At 38.4% G+C, this 16,911-nt stretch overlaps 1 protein-coding gene across 1 annotated transcript; it reads right to left on the reverse strand.

The window, feature by feature from the left end:
* Window positions 1–3,896: 3,896 nt before the first annotated feature.
* LOC590177 (protein DDI1 homolog 2) lies at window positions 3,897–15,969 on the reverse strand. The gene is made up of 9 exons (XM_030979208.1): window positions 15,831–15,969; window positions 14,865–15,169; window positions 14,302–14,526; window positions 12,667–12,793; window positions 10,778–10,905; window positions 9,086–9,214; window positions 8,117–8,220; window positions 7,540–7,720; window positions 3,897–6,305 (listed from the first exon to the last, which is right to left on the reverse strand). Exons 2-9 carry the CDS (start codon window positions 15,115–15,117, stop codon window positions 6,058–6,060), a joined length of 1,395 nt encoding a protein of 464 aa, XP_030835068.1. The 5' UTR covers window positions 15,118–15,169; window positions 15,831–15,969; the 3' UTR covers window positions 3,897–6,057.
* Between the last annotated feature and the right edge of the window lie 942 nt (window positions 15,970–16,911).

Below are 16,911 nucleotides of genomic sequence, written 5' to 3' on the forward strand. Positions count from 1 at the left end.
ATATGTTAAATTTTTATGACTTATAGTATAGTTGGCGACCAAAATCATGAAAAATTATTGACATTTAATTTTTCTCCAAGAGTCATGTTGTGGCTCTCAAGTTTTAATTCATGGATGCCCCAATGTTAGGGTTGCTCTAACATGAACCCTTTTTTTTTTTAGGGGGGGGGGGTGATTTATGATGTCTTCCATTAGGGGTCAAAGTTGGTTTTTGTCACCATGTGACTTCACAAATGAATACTTTGTAGGTAAATTTCAGTAGAAAATGCTTTGAGATGACATTCATTTGTTGCCTTATTTTTTAGAAATAAGGGGAAATGTTTTTCTCAGGTGAGAAAGCAGGCTATCATTACACGAAATGGGTAGCCAGTCAACTAGTACTTGTGCAATGGTTTCATGAAATGATACCCAGTACATGTGTGTATTGGGTTTTTACAGACGTGTATCAATCAGATATGATTATTTACGTCTGGGACCGACCTTTAAACGTCACCATCCGAAAGACGTGCGTCCTCGGCTGAATCAGTTTGTAACTTCCACTTTTTAGCTGGATTACAGGCGCACGCCACAACGCCCAGTACATCTTTTTAGCATCCCTTTTTGAATAATTTGTTTTTGACCTGGGCCCCATTGCACAAAACTTACCATTAATGGTAACTTTGCCATCAATGGTAACTACCATGGAAACCTTGATTTTGATTGGCTGGTGAGCTGTTGGTAAGTTTTATGCAACAGGCCCTAGTCCAAATTATTATTTTCTAAATATATGTGACCTCTGACCCTGAACAAGTTGACCCACTTAATGTCATGCATCATGAAGAAAAGCCAGATTTAAATTTTTACTATTATTTGACTAAATAAACTGATTCAAATATGTTCTGTTAACAGCAAGACAAAGGACAAGTGAGAGTATTTTGTACATTAGTTCATGTCATTGTTTTATGCATGTACAACACTGTAATATGCAACACTTCATAAAATTGTTGCTTTTGTTTTGAATTTAGATGAAAAGGAAAATAGGAAGAGAGTCAGAAAGAAAGCAAGCAAGAGAGAGAGAGAGAGAGAGAGAGAGAGAGAGAGAGAGATGAAAGAGAGAGAGAGATGGTAGAAAGAGAGAGAGAGAGATGGTAGAAAGAGAGAGAGAGAGAGATGGTAGAAAGAGAGAGTGAGAGAGAGATGGCAGAGAGAGAGAGAGACGGCAGAGAGAGAGAGAGACGGTAGAGAGAGAGGAAATATAGATCAGACATTAACATGTTCATTGGTCTTCTAAAAAACTAACAACTACAATAAATTTACAATAATCAATTTCAGAATAAACAGTATATAAAAATGTATCAGTTCAGCTTGGATGTAACACTATTTGTGGAATGCAAGCCTACAGTTAAAAAGAAACGAAACTACTTTGAACAAAATATTAATAGTTAGAGAAAAGTCCTATGAAACGTACACACTTATAATTCCGTTGGTGAAGCTGAAATTTGTCCGTTTTATAGCAGAAGATAGAGGGCGCACTTCGCAACAACCATAAATAAACATTAAGAAACTTACAAATAACATGACGCTATAAAAACTATACATGTATTAAAACGAAAGTGTGTGGGCAAATAACTGCGACATGGTACTGTTTTAAGATATTGAGAGAGAAAGGTGCCTAGCTGCTCCATGTTGCCAAGCATGATAACAATCTCCTTCTTGGCATATTACACAATATTGATCAAAGATGGGTAACTTGTAAAAAATGTTAAGTACAGCAAATTTAATAAAAATTAAATTAAATTAAAAAACCAACAACAAAACAAAGGTGGAGGGTTTCTGAATGGAAGGGATACATCATACACAAGGAGGTTGATTTGAAAACTAGCATACATAGTACACACTACAGTGACTTCCAAGTTTCAGAGTCAATTTCAGGTCATATTCTTCACTTCAACCCAGAACCCTACATGCCCCCATCCTATACCTATGTTAACCTAACCCTAACCCTAAACCCAATTTGGTTAATGATGGGGCTATTCTGTTGAAAATAAAACTCAATCAAACCAAGTCTTGTGTACATGTACTCTTAATAAAACACATGTGCATTCCTAAACTCCTATAGAGCACCAAGGTGTGCACGTTATATTTGCTCGTTGTCAAGGTTACTGGTTCTTAACAACAGAGCCTGCACATGAGGTTCACCAGGAAATCATTTAAGAAACGGGCTGGAGCAAGGCAAATTCAGTGTTTTGGGCTGTTGTGATCACGACACTACGTCACACTTAAATAAAGCCCAGAGCAAATGTCAGATATGTCCATAAGTTAGAACACCACAAAATTCATTAAATGACATTAAATCAACTACAGATCTTGTTGAAAACCCGTTTACTCAAACACACACTGAAAATGGCCTGGCAGATTGATCTATAGGACGAATTGGGCAACTGTCCAACCATTTGATGAATACATGCATTTGTACAAGAAATTGAAACAAATCATTATTGTCCTTCTTTTCGTACAAAACCTATAGAGATACATGTGTTGTATAAGTATAGACTGCCAATAAGATTAATCATAAAAACATAATAGAGAGTACCTTTCTCCCCATTCAATAAATTTGCACAGGACCCTGTTTCACAAAGGCCCCCTTTTTTAAAATCAATAACAAGTTTCTTTAAAGGGAAAGTCCACCCCCAAAATAAGTTTGTTTCGATAGAGGCAGAATAATAAGAAAATCAGGTGAGTGAAAGTTTGAGCAAATTCTGAATGAAAATAAGAAAGTTATGAATTATTGAAGTTGTGATCAATCAAATACAAATTGGCAACTCTGTGACTTATTATACGAGCTCTCCTTCATTTGCTTTGTGCATAATATTCCATAAAATCATGTTTTCGTCGTTATTGATGACGGAATATATATTTGTTCCTTGCAGGGGGAGTATAGAAACATATTTGCAATTATTATATTTAGGGTGCATGTATGGTTGAAATTTTTCTTGAGGAAAAATGAAAATTTTAGATTTTTTTAGTACTGAGCAAATGGAAGTTGAGCTCGCATGATACGTCATAGAGTTGCCAATTTGTGTTTGATTGATCACAACTTCAAAAATTCTAACTTCCTTATTTTTAATCGGAATTTGCTCAAACTTTCACTGACTTGTTTCTCTCATTTTTCTACTCCTATTAAAACTAACTTAATTTCAGGGTGGACTTTCCCTTTAACAAATTTGCTCACAGCCGATCAAATAAAGCAATTTCAGTAGCTTATAACGGTTATTATAACTTATAACTGGTTATATGAAATGGTGCCCAGGGCCCCGTCTTACAAAGAGTTGATATCAATCGCAACAATGTATATAAGAGTTGGGAGACTGCAAACTTGCCATTGATTGGAGGACTTGTGATTAATTTGGATCAATCGTAACTCTTTGTGAGACTGGGACCTGATCTGGCAAAACATGGCTGATTGGTCTCTCCACCACTAAAAACTGCTTGCATGATCTTTGAATGTAGAAAATTACCTGTATGACTCTACCGCCGCAATGACATGTCTGGATACAAGTCATTTGGGTTTTTCAGGCATGAAATGACATCAAACACAGACGAGAGTCGTTTTTGATTTAAACAACAAATGCTTTATGCTGAGTGAAATATTAGCCAATGTATGTATTTAAACTTGGTTAAATTCCTCTTTATTTGTAAGTTTTCTAACCTGTAATTTGTACAGGGCCACATTACTGAGAGGGTTACCCTGTTTAGATAAAAATGAATTAAACACAATTTCTTTTCTTTTCTTAAAGAGATGATAAAACAAGAAACAAAAAAATTTAAAAAACAATATCACACACAAACGGTGTAAATTTGATTGAAACAACTAATGACATGTGCCGAGTCAAATATGAGCCATTTCAAAATATTAAAAAAAATCTCAAGAGACAATGACATAATAAACCCAAACAACAAGGAATCCCTTCTAAGATATAAATGCTTCTGGTATTAATCACATTACTGTTACAAGGTACAAAGTGACGATAATAACGAGTAGCTATGAGCGTTTGCTTCACAATTCCATGAGATAACCAGCTGGACACAAACAAGACAATATTGCAAGCATTGATTTACCCATAACAAGATTTTCTTTGGTTATCTAAGGCTCTAGGTGTGCATGTCCACACTGAAACAAAATATATATGGATGAAAACTTTAAAACGTTGCTTCTGCACAACATACAATAGATTAATCTTGTCATCTTATAAGGTAGCTTAGCAAAATGAAGTGGCACGTAACACAAAATGCGTAATTGATGAAAATCCATCATTTTATGGTATACATGTAGAGGTAGAACCACATTGTCAGAATATAGAGCTGGTAAAAACATGAACTATCTTGATTACGCTTGATGGCCCGAATTCACAAAGGAGGTTCGTTGACAAACCTAGGTTTATGTGAGTCAAAACGCGTCATATGACGCACATAAACCTAGGTTTGTCGACAAACCTCCTTTGTGAATTCGGGCCAATGTGTCTTAAAATTTCATTCAGATAGGTAAAAAAAGAACCTTTAATTCACAAACATCATGAAATATTATGCATTTAGGGTTCCAAAAGCGCCTTTTCATGCCACTACGTTCTCTAAGCTATGTAATAAAACAACAAAAGGAGAGTGTATGCGGTGCAATGATTAACAGTCTTCAACTTGTGTTGCAAAATGTATTTGAGAATGTGGTGCAAACATGCAACACTAACAAAAGTTCAGTGAACTTATGTTTATTATAAATTGTTGGGAACGGTTGGAATGTGTCACAAATACTGGTCCGTAAATAAAGAAACTTTCACAATATGAAACTTCTGTGATTAGTAACTGACAGGGATTTTCACGGCAAGAAGCTTCAAGAATTGCACAACTCATTGTTGCCTCAGTTGTGATTCCATCACTTTGCTGCATGAAAGTTTCGGGAATCTCAACAACTTGCGAAATTCGCAACCATTTCATATGTGCGTAAGTTTCCAGTGATGAGGTATTGCCAAAGGAAAACTGATGACAAATAAAATTAGTTTAAGACCAAAGCCTCAAACTCCACAAAATAAATAGTAAGGCTGGACAAGTGATGGTACCTTATGTGCTGGATACCTAGATATCTAGATATTAGAGCCACCACTGTAACTCTTTTAGAATAAAAACCGTATAAACCTTCATTTCTGAAGGGACCAAGGGATATGCCGTCTTTATTTTTTTTTTTTAATTGTTAAAACATATTGGTTATTTTTCTGACTTGCACCAATCTTTCCTCATTTTGTCTAAGGTTCTATACAAATTCTAATACCACATTTCCAAGTATAAACGCATGAAAAATCATTACTTATACTCAAGGCATCTTTAAAAACTCAATCAGGACATTCAATTAATGTTGATATACCTTAGTGTCAATTTGCATTACGCTTTGGTCATCCGCGGCAGTGAGTTGGTCAAAATAACCCGACCGCTTTTGGGGTAAATAAAACACATACATAACGTGTAATAATAAACAATCCAACATCAATAATTTTTTGTGAATAGCATAATGCTGTTGGGGTTTAAGATAAAGTTGAGTTCTGGTCATGCAATTACATTGTGAAATAAAGTTAGAGCAATTGGGAAAAGGATGATTATGAAGTACATGTACATCAGAATTTGTGTATACTGTGAGGTTTAGGAATCATCAAATTGATAAGAGATAGACTCGATCTTGCTGGAAGTCACGTGCACTGCACAGAGAAACGGGTTTATGGGACTACAAACATGTGTGGCATTGAAGTTTGGTCCAAACTTTCCTGCTAGTTCCTATCGTAATCTGAATATGAGAAAATTTGAAGAGATATCCTATACAGGGGACATTTCTACTTTGCAAATTATTTTTCAACTTTACCAGAACCCAACTTTTTTTTTGAAATAGCAGTTGGAAGCACTTGACTCGCTGAGATACTAACGTATCAGGGGAGGAAAACTCAAAGACACTATCAGAAACAGGATATATCAAAACTTGTAACAAATTATCGGAATGAAATCCTGACGCGGAGGACACTGTTCACACTCGCGAGTGGGTCACCGTTTTGGAACCGATACTGACTTTGCAAAGAGGCCCATCATGGCTTTGTTCACATTGCCTCCATTTTTCCTGAGTTCCTCGAGGACTTGATCCCGCAGGTAGCCCATGTCGACGAGCTTCTTGACGTCCGCTTCGGGGAACATTCGAGAGGCGGCAGCGCTTGAGGATGAGGATGAAGACGGCGAGGGGGTGGAGCCCGATGGTGACCCTAAGATCCTGCCAGAGCCTGATGTTGAAGGTCCGTCTAAAAAAAAACATTGAGATGAAAATTAATTAGGTGCTCACTGAATGTGAACATAATCGACCCTACAATTTTGTTGGGATCACCCTTCTGGTATGTGTGTGTGAGTAGTGGGTATTTACAGACGTGTATCAATCATATATGATTATTTATGTCTGGGGACTGACCTTTAAATGTCACCATCCGAAAGACCTGACTCAGTTTTGAACCTGCGTCCTCGGCTGAATCAGTTTATAACTTCCATTGTTAGCTGGATTACAGGCGCACGCCACAAAGCCCTGTTGATTTATCCCAGGGTAGTCTTTAGAAAGGCTAATTAACTGCATGCTTATTTCCCTATTCTGCTATTCTTACGACAGACACCTTGACATTTTTTAATTTTGGAGGAGCCAGGTTAAAATGGTAAGATTTGCGATTTTTCTGTAGATACTCTGGCTAAATATGACATTTTGTAAGCAATCTCGAGAAAAGCTATGCTCATCATTTTACAGATATGCACACATATTACAATTAGATAAATTACATTACCAGTACATCTAGTAGATTACATGACTATGCAGATTTCAAAGCCACACTGCACTACTTATAGCTACTTGCTCCCTCTATATAACAAGCAATGCATAATCGATGAACATTGGTCCCCCATGATCCTCTTTTTCTTATGTTTATTGAGAGCTGATTTGATGAGATAACCACCTGTCAGTGACCTTGCAGAGTAGTCTAATCCCTCCTGTTCACTTGTATTGATGGGCTTTAATACACATGTTACACTGATGCTACAGTATGTACATTTAATTACTACGGTATGTCCATCACAATGAAGTGCATTATCCAAGTACATTACTTTGTAAATAGCTATGTGCACAAGTCTAAGGTACTTGTCCTGTACCTTATTAACATCACCAAAGGTTTTTGGTATTAGGTCAACAATAACAGTGTATCAATTTAAAACAGTAAATAAAATTATGGTTAGGAACACCGAAAAGCAAAATGCTTGTAACATGGTATCCCAAAAGAAGAAAAAGTGAAAAACATTTAAAGATTTAAAATAATCAAACAAGACTACATACATTATCACACACAAACACACATACCCTCACAGATAAACTCACACACACATGCCTAGGGCTTCAATTTAAAATATAAAATATAAAGGGGGGGGGGGTCATATATACATTATTTATCATATATATGAATATAACCATAACATTTCATTAGAGGGAGCCTAATAACATACCTGATTCTGCAGCTGATTTGGCTAGTGCCTCTGCTAGATGCCTATCCTCTGCCTCTCTCATGTCCATAGGCACCCCTTGGCTGTTACGGTCTACTACCGGTATGTCGGCCTCGCTGAGGAATGGCGTCTCCGTCCCTGTGGTTCCTATGACCAGGCAGTTCCTCTTTAGGTCTATACAGCACTGTAGGAGGGAAGATGATCAAGTCAAATAATTATTTATGTAAAATAATCAAAAGCTGTTTCACAGCCAAGATCATGGGGGGGGGGGGGGGGGCCTTAGAAGCCCCCTCCCCCAGGCTTATAGGGTTAAGCACATGGTGTTGGGCCTACTTACCTGGATTTCCTTATCTTTCTATGCTCATTACTCAGCCACTATACATTTTCTACCAAAATTGTTTGGCACATGTCATTTATTTGTAATCTTGAACATTTAGTGTAAGTTTCGCTGGATTCTGTGAGAATTTATTCTCTTTATTTACCAGAACTCAAATTTATCTTTAACAGTGAAACTTTTGCTACAAAATGTGTTTTTACAGCCAAACCCTTATACTCTAAGAATGGTCCTATGAAAGGTTACCTGATGTCTTTTGAGCATATCGAGACCCAGAAGCATGTCCATAGGTTGATCTTCCAGGATTGAGAACGATGATTGAAGGTGAATACCACCAATCTGAATCTGACCTGCACAAAGATAACACAACAAATCACTCTGAAATATAGTTTGAAAATTTCTGCAAAGCTTGAACAACATTTCATCTAGTCTTTAAAGCCTGTCTGCACTACTTGTAGCTACTTGCGGCCTCTATATAGCAAGCAATGCCTAAGTGGTACCCGTTGATCCCCCATGATGTTCTTTGTTATTGAGAGCTGATTTGATGAGATAAATACCTGCCAGTGACCACTCAGGGAGGTGTTATCCCTCCTGGTCAAACTAGTGCAGACAGCCGTCATTGCTCTTATTCTTATCCATGACATTTCTGCCCTTTTAGAACCTAAACTTGCTATGAAGGTAATTTTAGACCCCAAAATGTCTGAAATTTAGCCAATACGATCATACCAATTCAGCTCCACTTTCAAAAAAATATACTGACCGTTAATTAACTATTTAATTAAAAATAACAATACATGGACCGGCTTGTTGTGGTTAATATAACTAACGCGAAAATGCCAACAAAAAAAGCCAACATCGCCATTGGCTGAAATACGAAGCAAAAGGCGCTATTTCGCATTCAAATTATCTAATATTTGTGGTGGTACACAAGTATTAGAAATCGTTATATTTATGGATATTTCAGTCGTCTCTGAACCGATTTTGATCAAATAAAGATGATTTCGTCATTTAAATTGTATGTTCTTTCAAATTTGACACTCAGTTTTTCATTATCTCACACAAAAATTATTTTGTGTAGCGCCCTCTGCAACAGAACTCAACTATCCCTTTAATTGTAAATCATGCTATATAAAAGCTGAGAATTATTATTATTATTCATGAATGTGACAGGACTGGACATTTACCACCCCAAAACCATGTCATGATAAATCTTACCTAGATGTACCCTGCCGATGATCTTTTGTGTGCCGACGCCCTTGGCCACGCCCGCCCATCGTTTATCTACCAGTCTCATGATATTACACCTCTCAGCACAAGCCTGACTCATGATAGTCATCTGGGCTCCTGAAAAGAGTAAAGCAGGGATGCTAGTTAAAATTGATCAGAGGGCCAGAAAATCACCTAGAATGAGCTATTTTGTACACAAAAAACATAAAGTATGGCCTGAAAATAAGTCATCAGGCCCTAAACTCAGGATTTTGCCTGAAAACTGGCAGTAAAGACACATACTAAACATCGATTTTTCCATAGACTTTAAAAATACACAAACTAATGCAAAAAAATAAAAATTTGAGATAAAGAAATTATAGTTCATTTATGAAGGCATGGAGCAGATCATGACGGAAGCAGTGCTTGGGGCAATAGAGCTAAGGAAAACTAACTAATCCCAATGTACAGAGCATTACACAACAACTGGGACCCGTTTCACAAAGCCTTTTTTCAATGACAAATGAAAGAAGAAAAAAATCAGTGACAAATCTATCGACAACCAATTAGAAGCGAGGATTTCACTAGCTTATTACCACAACTGTCACTCGTCACTGATGACATGTTTTGTGAAATTGGGGCCCAGGAAGAGTAATAGTTTGAGAAACGTAAATGTATGCCATAATATACTTCCATGAAATAGGTAGAGAGAGGGAGAGGGGGGCAAGAGAGATAGAAAGGGGATGAAAGGGGAGGAGGTAAGACACAGTGGGTACAAAGAGAATGAACGAAGAAGAGAGCAAGAGAGAGAGAGAGAGAGAGAGGGGAAAGGGGGGAAAGGGGGGGGGGGGACAAGGGAAAGAAAACGCAGAAGGAGTGACAGAGAGTGAACGAAATCAGCCTTTTCTTAAAAGACGTTATATTTCCTTACCTGAATCTACAAAGGCTTTGACCGGATGACCATTGACCGTACAATCAATATACAGCATGAGAATGAAAGAAGCAGAGAGAGAGAGAGAGAGAGAGGAAGAGGCGGGGGAGGGGGACAAGGGAAAGACAAAACGCAGAGAGGAGTGACAGAGAGTAAACAAAATCAGCCTTTTCTTAAAAGACGTTATATTTACTTACCTGAATCTACAAAGGCTTTGACCGGATGACCATTGACCGTACAATCAATATACAGCATGAGATGAAAGAAGCAGAGAGAGAGAGAGAGAGAGAGAGGGGAAAGGGGGGGGGGGGGACAAGGGAAAGACAAAACGCAGAAGGAGTGACAGAGAGTGAACGAAATCAGCCTTTTCTTAAAAGACGTTATATTTCCTTACCTGAATCTACAAAGGCTTTGACCGGATGACCATTGACCGTACAATCAATATACAGCATGAGATGAAAGAAGCAGAGAGAGAGAGAGAGAGAGAGAGAGGGGAAGGGGGGGGACAAGGGAAAGACAAAACGCAGAAAGGAGTAACAGAGAGTGAGCCTTTTCTTAAAGCTTATCTGCCATAGTTTACAGGAGGGATTACACCGGCCTGCAAGGTCACTGGACAGGTGGTTATCTCATCAACTCAGCTCTCAGTTAACATTAGAAAAAGAGGATCATGGGGGACCAATGGTCACCGATTAGGCATTGTTTGTTATATAGAGGGCGCAAGTAGCTACAAGTAGTGCAGTGGGCCTTTAAAAAACAATACATTTCCTTACCTGAATCTACAAAGGCTTTGACAGGATGACCATTGACCGTACAATCAATATACAGCATGACAACCTGACCAAAGCTCTCTGGTGCATGCTCCATGGCAGTTTCCATGTTGGCTTCTACATTCTGCAATCTGACATGGTGCAAAAGAAAAATCACTGACATTTCATTGACTTTTCTGAAGTTCTGACAATCATAATTGAGATTTTCACATAACTCAACAAACGTTACACCAGTCTTTAGGTACGGCTCTATAGGTATTGTGGTCTAGTGGATAGGTCACCCGACTGCAGATCTCAAGGTACGGGGTTCAAATCCCAGCCAGACACTAACGTCCTTTGGCAAGACATTAATCTACATTTGCCACTATCCATCCACGCGTTAAATGGGTACCCGGTAGTAAGGCTGCGACGGGTAGTCGAATGCTCGAGTACCCGCACGGTTGACAACTACTCGGGTACGATTTCTTGTACCCGAATATTCCCCCCAAAAAAAAAAAAAAAAAAAAAAAATGTCCAGGCCCACGCTTACCCGTGCCAGGGAGAGCAGCGTCCGCTGGCATGGTACCGTCGGTAAAAATGTTTCCCAACTCAAGCACTGTCAAACTCACCTTTCAGAAACTGGGACCAAATGTCCAGATTTCTGTTTGGACAAGGAGGAAAATGGATTATTCTGCCATCTTTGGTTTTTAAAACAGCATTGTTTACTGTTATTATTCTTATTAAATCAGCGCCTTCAACTGCAACTCAAAGTAAAGTTGCATGCGTTTTCAGCGAGGGACCTGAGAAACTGCCGAGTGGTATGGTAGTGGCAAAAAAAGAAAAAAAAGGAAAAAAATCCAAAAATTAAAAAATTTAAAAAAAATCAAAAAAGTTCAAAAAAATTCAAAAAAATTCAAAAAAATTATAAAAAAACATGGCGTCCGAATACTCGAGTATTCGCCTGTGAGCCTGGGGGTGTACTCGGGTACCTCATTACACTGTTGTGCACAGCCCTACCCGGTAGGATGCAAAATTTAATGTAGTTTGCTCAGCATTGTGAGCATCTGTAAAATGACCCCTGGCTGGAATGCTCCCCAGTGAGTGGAGAAAAGTGCATACATTGTGTGCAGGCAAGCCTGAATCCGATGACCGGGCAATAATATGTCTGTAAAGCACTTAGAGACATTGTTGGATGTATTAAGCGCTATATAAAAGTGGAATAGTATTATTATTATCTGGAATGAACTTTTCAGAGTCTACACTGTTATGCATGAGCCCTTAATCATAAGAATTCTAAAATTGGGGGAGGGGGTGCATTACTGCACTGTCATCTGGATATGAGGTGAGAAATTCTGATTTGTAGAGGAAAAATAATAATTTTGCTTCAGATTAATAGATTTTCTACCAGCACAGTCAAAGCAAGCAGAGCTTGATGTTGTATAGATGAACACACATGAACAGCTAAGGAAAAAGGAATGATAACACCCATAATTGCTTAAAGTCATGGCTCTCAGATACTTAAAGGCCCACTGCACTACTTGTAGCTACTTGCGCCCTCTATATAACAAACAATGCCTAATCGGTGACCATTGGTCCCCCATGATCCTCTTTTTCTTATGTTAACTGAGAGCTGAGTTGATGAGATAGCCACCTGTCCAGTGACCTTGCAGGGCGCTCTAATCCCTCCTGTAAACTATGGCAGATAAGCTTTAAAGCCCCTGTGCAATAGTTTGGCATGGAGGGATTAGACCTCCCTGCAAGATCACTGACAGGCGGTTATCTCATCAAATCAGCTCTCAATTAACATAAGAAAAAGAAGATCATGGGGGATCAACAGGCACCGATTAGGCATTGTTTGCTATATAGAGGGCGCAAGTAGCTATAAGTAGTGCAGTGGGGCTTTAAGTTGATACCTTATAGCTTCTGCTATCTTGGTTTGTGCATTGAGATCAAAGGGGTCTGCATTCAGCAGCAGAATACGCTGTCTCTCCCGCTCTGCTCTCTCTTTACGCTGTCCACCTAGCACCTCTGTAAATTTTTCTGCAGGAAAAAAAAGGGGGACGTTAACATATGTCAGGAAACTTCTGGTGAATGTGATTACTGATTCAGAAATCTATACGATAATGCATTGAAAGGGATTGACTTGGTAAGCAAATGAAAAAAGGGCATATATTCAAATATAAATGCCAAGGAAATACAGGAGTCAGTATCATATTTACAATAGAAAATTCATACAATGTAAATGATTATTTCTAAGCTAGCACCTCCTCAATATTCAATATACAATAAATATTGAATTGTTGAATACATTTCTTTTAGGTTTGATAAAAAAGTGAATAAACGACAAAAGGCTAAAGGAAAACAACAATTCATTATGAGCATTCTGAATTTTGAACTTTATTTGATATTTTGTGCTTTATTCTGACATTTGAAATAGTATGTTTTCTCACATTTGCGCTTTAAAGCCCCTCTGCACTAGTTTGGCATGAAGGGATTAGACCACCCTGACGTAGTTGTCATGCAGTAGACTGTAGAGGGCGGTAATGCAGCAGAGAGAGGAAAAAAGCGCGGGCCTGAGATCACGTGATATTTACGTGCCTATTACGTGATTTTTTTTCTCTCTGCGAGCTGCCGCATTCTCTGCATGACAACTACGTCTCATTTCAAAATGAACTCGATATCGAGTACGTAGCTCATGAAATATCATTATTTCTGTAAGATATTATGAATATCTATACTATTATTTGTCAAAGCAAATAATTATTTTACGGTAATTTTGTTGAATTGGAGTCCCTTAAAGTCTTACGTGATGTTTTTTAATTGGTTTAATGCTTATTGTTGCGATCAGGTCGGATGACGGTGTAGGGATGTAAACATGCATATCAAGCTTGACTCGTAACTTCTGCTTGCCGTTAATTTTATACACGCATTTTTAGAACGAACGAAAGGCACTTCGATGTTAATTCAAGAGCTTTAATTTATTTTCCTTCATGAAACTATCAAGAGTAAACCATTATGTTGTGGATATATTTTGACAATTAAATTAATGCCTTTAGTATTACGATTTAATTGCAATAGTCTGATCAGTCTTGTGTGTGGCACTTTCTTGCTCTGTCTTCAGTGGGTCATAGATCTATTTCCACTTCCGTTTCTGAACGCACTCGATCGGTACCTCGAAGCGTGATTCCTTTCTTGCAGCCTCAATTTTAGAGCGATAAAAACACCTACCGTCAACTGAAACAATATCCATTTATTTATAAAGCATATTTATTTGATTATATTGAAATATAAGTTTGTGAATTGCATATTTTTAGTTCTATATTTCAAAATATCAGTGTGAAATTTAATTTTGAAAAACCCGAAACCCGACGGTCGGGGCCCAGGCGGGGACCCGTTTTGACTCAGGCCTACTGTATAGAGGGCGCAGTAGCTATAAGTAGTGCAGTGGGGCTTTAAATAATACAAGAATATATATTGTTCCTTTATTCATCCCTTGCTCTACCAATAAAACTGTTCAGATTCAGCAAAAGCAACCCTGTTTAACTTACGTAGATTGCCTTCATCCAGGGCTTCTGCTAGCGGTGGGTTCCTCTCTTTCAGGATAGCCCTCTCGGCTGGGTTGGACTTCAGCATCTCCATCAGTCTAGCTGGGTCCTCCTCGATGGCTCCGCCTCCAGGTCTTGGAACCGCTCCACTGGATGGCCCCGCCCCAGTCGGCGCAGGCGCTGCGGAGGGTCTTGGTATTCTGATGTTGCTAAAGTCTGGCAGTTGGCCTGTTGAGGAAGTGAACACAAATGAACAAATTGATCTTTAAGGGAACAATCAAATTTATGTTTCTCCAGAGCAAAAAATAGAACAGAGCTCAAGGCTCAAAAAGGGTACATAAAAATTGTCACAAGGAAATCACCTTTTTTTTTAATAGTTTATTCAAGAAGAACCCTTCACAATAACAAAACCACTCTCTACAAACAAAGGCATCAACTTCCAAAAATTCAATTCAAAATCATTTTATTCTTGAACATCAAATAAAACATCAGATTGTACAAATAGTATACACATGAAAATAAGAAGCCTCCAGAAACAAAAGGCGATCTGGCGGTCTTGCTCTTACCAGGTGCTTGCGGATTCTGTGGGGGCATCATCATCCTTGGTTGGAGCAGGAGGACATCACCGTCAGCAACACCGTACCCGCTCAAGGTCTTCTTCATATCCAACATGGGCCTTCCGTTGTAGAGAATGACGCACTGACTCGACGAGAGCTCTGCCTCCATCTCCACCAAGACCTTGAAGTTCTCGAGCTCGATCTCCGGACTCACCTCAAGACTGATGAGGGCGCCCTCCAAATTAGCCACGCTCACCTTCATTTTGTTGTTGTTGTTGTGGTGTTACAGTCCCGTTGTGACTAGCATGCAATGTCTGTGTTTTGTAAGAAAAAACAAGTTAGAAACACTGTAGAGGCCTAAATTTAAAATTTCAATTTGTTGTTCAAACTTTCAAAAGACAAAGACTGCTTCGTGTTGTTGAGGGAAGGTCTTTTCTCTTCTTTTTCTTTTGTCCAGTTGTTCTTGTTTATAGTCTAATGAATTCATTTTCTTCCTGTTTTCTTTTTCCCCCATTTAAAAAAAAAATCTTCTTCTTTTTCTTCATTCATGAATCATCATGACATGATGATGATCATTAGAATAAAATTATGTTCTTCTCTATCTTGTTCTCCTTCGGCCTTCTCCCCTTTTCCTTTTCTTTTTCTTTTCCCACTTCTTCTTCTTTTCCGCTAAAAAACGGGAAAGCCAAAACATATAGGTTTTTCTTTTCACTCAAACTGTTGGCTTTCCATGCAATAATATAGCATTTCCACATTCAGCGGCATATCAGCGCTCGGCTCAGCTCAGCTACGACCAGGCCAAGCTAGTGACTGTAGTCTCGCATTCATTCTCGCATTCATTCAGCTGATTCACGCACGATCGGAATGAATCACTTCACCTCATCATCAGTCACAATAAATTCATGAGCGAAATCGGAGCCTAGCAATTAAATGTCATGAAAGTGAAAATAATAATGGAACTTTGGGTATACTCACAACTTAGGATAACTTTTCTGAATCAGTTCTGAAGTCTAACTGTTATTTTAATACTAATATGACTGCACTTAGTGTAAGTTATGTTGTTGCCGAATATCTGTACTGTCGAATCGAGTTGCTAGAGTTGCGTGACATTAGCCTCTAGAGGGCAGTACATGTGATCATTACAAAGCTAATGAAAGGGAGTTCTACAAATTATCGAACAACTTACTATAACATTCTCGATATTTCATCTTTGATTATGAAGATATAAATAATAATAAAACACAGACCTACAAAAAAAAAGCTGCTGTCATAGTACCATACGGCCTGGCCTCAGAGAGCTAGGCATATAATTTGAACGTCTACATATTTAATTGTGATGAGGATGATATGATGATCGATGATGATGATATGATGATGATGATGATGATGATGATGATGATGATGATGATGATGATGATGATGATGATGATGATGATGCTGCTGATGATGATGATGGTGATGCGTACTCATAATAGTAATAATAATAATAATGATAAAAATAGTAATAATAACATGAATACTAAAAATGATACAAACGATAATAAATAAGGATAGGATCAATGTTGGCATTTTTTATAAACTGAAATACAATTGGCCGCTATAAGGGGTGGGATGGGGGGGGGGGGGCGGGGGCGGGGGCGGAGGATGACATATTAGAAACGTCCACCAAAAGTGGAGTGTAAGCGTTGCTTAATGAATTGATAATTCACTGTGAAAGAACATATATTTGCCAGTACTGCCACCAAGAATTTGGGACAGGCCAGAAGCGCGGTTCTAGAAGACTAATTTGAGGGTAGGAGGGGGGGGGGGGGGGCCGGGGGGAGTGAGGGCAAAATGTAGGGCTGAGCTTGAGCATCCCCCTCTTCCCTAATAAATCGCTTCTGGTTTATATACTATCATAATTCAATATGTACATCATATTGCGACTACTTTTTAAATAACATATTCAACAATTCATCATCGAGATCGCACGAGCTTGTTTAAATCATGCATGGAATCTAATTTGTACTACTAAAGCACACTTCTGATTTGAAAGACTAATATACAAGAAAGGACA

The sequence above is a fragment of the Strongylocentrotus purpuratus genome, unplaced genomic scaffold (assembly GCF_000002235.5).
Source record: "Strongylocentrotus purpuratus isolate Spur 01 unplaced genomic scaffold, Spur_5.0 spur5_contig_816, whole genome shotgun sequence".
Classification (NCBI taxonomy): Eukaryota; Metazoa; Echinodermata; class Echinoidea; order Camarodonta; family Strongylocentrotidae; genus Strongylocentrotus; species Strongylocentrotus purpuratus.

Bases quoted from the DNA above. Each gene is read 5' to 3' on its own strand.
- LOC590177 (XM_030979208.1), bottom strand. From the start codon at position 15,117: ATGAAGGTGAGCGTGGCTAATTTGGAGGGCGCCCTCATCAGTCTTGAG. The intron at 14,527-14,864 runs GTAAGAGCAAGA...CTTCCTCAACAG, and splicing joins ACAGAATCCGCAAGCACCTG to GCCAACTGCCAGACTTTAGC. The intron at 7,721-8,116 runs GTAACCTTTCAT...TCCCTCCTACAG, and splicing joins ATATGCTCAAAAGACATCAG to TGCTGTATAGACCTAAAGAG.